At 60.7% G+C, this 5,217-nt stretch overlaps 1 protein-coding gene across 4 annotated transcripts; it reads right to left on the reverse strand.

The window, feature by feature from the left end:
* Positions 1 to 967: 967 nt before the first annotated feature.
* On the reverse strand, positions 968 to 4,992 carry HES7 (hes family bHLH transcription factor 7; the record flags this gene model as incomplete). 4 transcript variants are annotated; one of them, XM_082860254.1, is made up of 5 exons in its annotated part: positions 968 to 1,416; positions 1,752 to 1,839; positions 2,405 to 2,500; positions 4,505 to 4,570; positions 4,928 to 4,992. In XM_082860254.1, the coding sequence occupies 3 exons, from the start codon at positions 2,498 to 2,500 to the stop codon at positions 968 to 970; spliced, it is 633 nt and encodes a 210-aa protein (XP_082716380.1). The 4 variants fall into 4 exon arrangements, with proteins under 4 accessions (XP_082716380.1, XP_082716381.1, XP_082716383.1 ...); XM_082860255.1 differs by lacking the exon at positions 4,505 to 4,570; XM_082860257.1 differs by lacking the exons at positions 4,505 to 4,570; positions 4,928 to 4,992 and adding an exon at positions 3,430 to 3,471.
* Between the last annotated feature and the right edge of the window lie 225 nt (positions 4,993 to 5,217).

Raw genomic sequence — 5,217 nt, forward strand, 5'->3', positions numbered from 1 at the left:
TCTTAGGGGTGGGGCCACATCTGGGAGTGGGATGCGCCTGGACTGGAAGCATCCCCCAAGCGGGCAGCTGGAGCTCTGTACTCGCTCGCTCGCTCATATTCAGTTGCGCTGTCTCCCAGTTTCTTCCACCCCTATGCTCCCGCACTCCCACCTGGCTCACGTGCTTTGCGCACGCTACCTCTTCCAGGCAAGCCTCTGAGGTCCAAACCACGCGCTTCTGTCACACGCCCCGCCCAATTCCCTCAGAACCCTCCCCTCCCCCCGCCCCTTTCCCATTCTAGTACCCGTAAGCCGTCAGACGCCGCCGCCCGCCAGGTGGCTCTGTGGCGCAATGGATAGCGCATTGGACTTCTAGTGACGAAAGAGCGATTCAAAGGTTGTGGGTTCGAATCCCACCAGAGTCGATTTTATTTTAATTTTTTCCCTTTCCTCTTTATCCGGCTTTTTCTTAAAGGCTCCCATCCCTTCTCCCGCATCCTATCTCACTGTTTTCCATCTGGTTTCAGTTCCAACCTCAGCCTCCGCTCTGCTCTTCTTTACTTACCTGTCTGCCCCGGGTCTTGGGCCAAGGAGAGCAGGACGGGGGGGGGGGGGGGCGGGAGACAGAAGGGGAGGGAAAGTGGGCGTGGACGCCGAGATAAAGGCAGGCCCCTGGCTCGGGGACACACGGGGATTTAATAACCACTTTATTCCATGCACTAGGGACTGGGGAAGGGACTGGGGCTGGGCCGGGTGCAGAGAGGGTACAATCCTAGACGCAAAGGGGGCAGGGAGAAGGGACAGGAACCAGGGAAATATATATTTATATAGATACTCTAATATAGACCACATCTCACCCGCGCGCTGCGAACGCGCGCCCCGCCGCCCTCCCCAACAGCTCCTCACCCCAACGCCCGGGTCCCTCTGCTGCGCTCGGGCTGGAGTCTCTACCCCAACCCCTCAGCCCCCGTCCCCACCCCCCCAAAGCTCAGGGCCAAGGTCTCCAGAAAGCGGGCGGCGGGGCCTTGGGCGCCCCGTCTTGTCTGTGAGGCGGCGGCGGCGGCGGCGGCGGCAGCAGTCCGGTGAGGGGGGCCGGCGCGCCGGAATCCCTGGCTCGGGGGGAGCAGGGGGACGGGGACCATGCGCAGCGCGGGCTAGGGAGGCCCTTGTGCACTGGGGGGCGCTGGTGCAGCGCGGGGCCGGGCGCTGGGGCGGCGGGGTCCAGCGGTGGGCGCGGCGCTTGGGGCCTCGGATCTACCGGTTCCGGCCGGGGCGGCTTGGGGCGCAGGTAACCTTGCAGCGCGGAGAAGAGCTGGGCTCGGGCGGCCGGGCTGGCGTCGTGCGCGAAGGCCGCCAGGCGAAGCAGGCACTCGCGGAAGCCGGACAAGTAGCAGCGGGCGAGCGCCTCGGCGTCCTGGGCTGGGGACCGGGGAACACCTGAAGCCGCGGCAGCGGGTACGGCCGGCGGGAGGACAGGAGGGCAGGGCAGGGGTCCCAGAAGCGGGTGGGGAGGGGAAGGGAAGGGGCGGGGCGCAGAGATTCCGAGGCCGAACAGGCGCACAGAGTCAGGAAGCCAGATGGACCGACAGAGGGAGAAAATGAGGGAGACACAGAGACAGACACGCGCGGGTGTTATTATTAACCTCGCCTCGGAGCGGAGCATGCCACACCCCAAGCCCACCGTCCACCACAGGGTCCGCCCCATCTACCCCGGCCCGGGCCCCAGTGAATTCTCCGCTCCCTCCCTCCGCTGCCCCACCCCCGCGCTGTACCCGGGGGCTCCACCCGGCTTCGCTCCCTCAAGTAGCCCACGGCGAACTCCAGTATCTCTGCTTTCTCCAGCTTCGGGTTCCGGAGGTTCTACAGATGGGAGGGGAGGGCGCAGAGACAGAAAGGGGTGGGGAGAGAGGGGGAAAGTGGCAGGGGGAAGAAGGGAGGGGGGATGCGGGAGCTGGGGGTGCCCCTGGATCGCGTTTGTGCGCGGACCACAGAGCGCGCTACCGAATGTGGAGTGGAGATGACCAAGAATGGTCCTGGCCCACCCTGAGACGAAACTGTCCAACCCGAGGAGATGAAACCCACAGTGTGAGGAGCGGATTTGAACAGAAAACCCGGGGAATGAAATTAACCACCCTGCTGGCTATCTCGGGGAGTGTAGGGGAGGAGGAGGGAGAATTTACAGACCCAAAGGTTGAAACTGACCCCCGGGAATGAAATTTACAGAGCCGGGTGTGAAACTTACAGACCCGAGGGGTGGCGATGAAGATCGCGTTCTGAGAGCGAGAGGGGGTCTGGGATGGGATTCGAAGGGTCAGGATGCCTTGGGGCCAGGGTCGCCAAAGCAGCATATGTCCCCACCCAAGTGGGAAGCCCTGAGACAGGAGGACGGAATGCTTGGGAGTCCGATGATGGCGGAAGAACTGACCTGGTCTCGGGTCCGCTCCAGCAGCAGCAGCCTCAGTTCTTCCAGGCTGCGGTTGATGCGGTCCCGGCGCCGCTTCTCCACAAGCGGCTTCAGCATCTGCGACCAGCAGGAAAGGGAGAGCGGGCCGACCCGACCGAGACTCAGCGCGGCCTCGCAGGCGTCGGAATCCCGCCGCTGGGATAGTCCGGCCTCCACCCCTTCCCCAAGACGCCAGAGAACCTAAGGCCGGACCCATTCGATCCCTCTCCGCTCCCCCTACCAACGCCCCTAGGGTCAATTTCTGTAGCTCGCCTCCTCTCCCGGGTCTTCTGCATTCTCCTCTCTCATTCTTGTCCTCCCTCCTCCCCTCTCTGTGTCTCTCCTCCTCCTCTTTTCTCTCTACGTCTCCGTCTCGTGCAGTCTTTCTCTGTCTCAGTGGAGAACTTTGGGGGCCCTCTCTGCGCCCAGACACGTGGGCCGCAAGGCGGCGGGCTGAGTTGGTGGCCCTGAGTGTAGAAAGGGAGATACCCAGAGCGACCGCGCCCCCTCTTCTCCCACTAACCCGCCTGTGCGGTCATCCTCCGTTGGTTCTAAGATCTTCCACCTGGGCTCGGGCCTCTGGAACCAATGCCCTCCAGACCTTCTCTTACAAGGCTGCATTGGCCCAGCTCCGGCTCACAGCCCGCATGGAGCAAGGGCCTATCCTCTCCGGTTTTTGTTCCCACTCTCGTCCCTTAGCTCTGTGCTCCTCCTGCTTATTTTACTCGGACTCTGACCCCCGCCCAAGCCCGCCAGGCCGCAAGGTGTCAACTGCCATTACCTACGCCCCAGACCTCTGCTTCTGCCGCCCACCCAGTGCCAGCTCTGACGCTAACCCCTTCTCCATACTTCGCAGCTTCCTCCCCAGCTCCTGGCTCCTCGGGTTCCCCGCGCACCTCTCCCCCTTCCAGCCCTGCATCTCCAGCCTCTTCTCTGACGTTCGGTCTCAGGGACCCTGTCCCCTGACCAGCCCAGGGACCTCTGCTTCCTCCTCTCCCGCCTCTCACCTTGGGGCTGTCCCTATTCTCGGCTCGATCCCGGGTGACCATTGCTCCTCCGGACCCTTGTGTGGACCGAGTCCCCGCTCTCCCTGAGCCTTATATCCCGCAGGCTCCCGAGTAGGGGGTGGTAAAGACCCGGACCCGCCCCTTCGGCACCTGGCTCCTGCCCGACTCTACCCTGGGCACGAGGCTCCCGGAAAGGGGAGGAGCACAAGGGGGAGGGGTACGAGTAGAACTGGCCTGGGAGTGTGGGAAATGAGAGGCCAGTGCAGCACCGGCTGTTTAAGGACCATAAGGCTGTATAATGAGGCGGGACCCAGCTGAAGGGAGGAGGTAATTAGGAGAAGAGAGAGTTTGAGTAGTTTGGGGATAGAACTCAGGAGTGGAGTTCAGAGTTCCCCCCCCCCCGTTCACTATTTCAGCTTTCTTGGGAGCTCACTGTACTCCCCACTAACCCTGAAATCGAAAAGTTAGCATCCCTCAGCCCCTAGGCTGGATCCTATACATCTTTCCCCAAAATTCACCTCCTACTTGAGATAATGGGCCACCTGAGTGTGCTGGCTGGATCCGTTTATTCAACTGGGACTTTGCAGGTGAAAGAGAAGCTCTGTTCAATCTAAGTCAGTCATATTCAGTTCCCCAATATCTGCGTATTCATTGTGCCCACTGGGCACTGGTCTAGGCTGGGACCGATCGTACTGAGATATGGACTGGAGGCCCAGTTTATTCCTGCAAGTTTCAGTAGAAAACGCTTATGTGTTGTCAAGTAGCTATTTTAGAAGCACAGTGAATTAGGTGCTCTGGGAAAGGGTCATCGTGAGGGACGGCTGGACTGGGGTGGGGGAAGCCTAATGGAAGAGGAAGCAAGGCTTTGAAGCACGGGTGGAGAGATCTTTCCACTTAGAAGTATTTGATTCAAAACTAATTATAGGAGATTCAGGGGTGCGGCTGCCAGGACACCTGATACAAGTGAGCTCGTGTTGCTTGCTCCTGGGGACCCCTCGTGATTATGGGGGGGACAAGGAGAAGACAGTTTTCTTAAAAAGATAAGAAAGGGAACAAAAAAGGGATCAACACCCACCTCAAACCAAGAGTATGCCACTCTGCAGAATGATGCGTGAGACTTGCAGACTTCAAGACAAAGTGCCTGAGAAGATAAAATCAGAGATTTAACGGGACAGCAAGAATGCCAGGGACAAGGACACAGAATGACACGGTGGCGTTGCAGACCGAGTCAGAAGATAGCTGCGGAGTCAGAGACGGATGGGGCTCCTCCGAGCCCTCCCAGCGCCCGTCCACAGCTTGGTTTTTTCACGGAGCCTGCCTTGCCAAAGTCCGAGCCAGGGGAACACAGACCTTGGGGAGGGCGCTCCCATTTGGAATCAGGGAACCCAGCACATCCCACCTCCCCCTACCTGAGCCAAATGGGAGCGCAGATGTGTGGCCCCAGAACCCCCCGCTGCCCCCCTCCTTGGGAACCTGGGCTGGGCTGAGTTTTTCTCACCTGCACGCGAGGCTCGGGGCCCCCGGCGGCAGTTCGCACCCGGGTGTGGGGCCGCCCCTGGCCATATGGGGCGACTTTATGGCCGGGTGACCGGATCCAGGCGGGAGGAAGGATGGCCTGGCGCTCCACCCATGTCAACTATTGGGACCGTTTCTCTGCGAAGACCCTGGCTATAAAGCCTTCCTGGCCATAAAGCCTCCCTGGCCGCAGTCGCCTCGACTCCTTACAAACTGAGTTGGATCTACCGAAGTTCAATTTTCACTTGCATTGGTGGTTCAGTGGTAGAATTC

Source organism: Leucopleurus acutus, assembly GCF_964270905.1.
Source record: "Leucopleurus acutus genome assembly, chromosome: 19".
Lineage (NCBI taxonomy): Eukaryota > Metazoa > Chordata > Mammalia > Artiodactyla > Delphinidae > Leucopleurus > Leucopleurus acutus.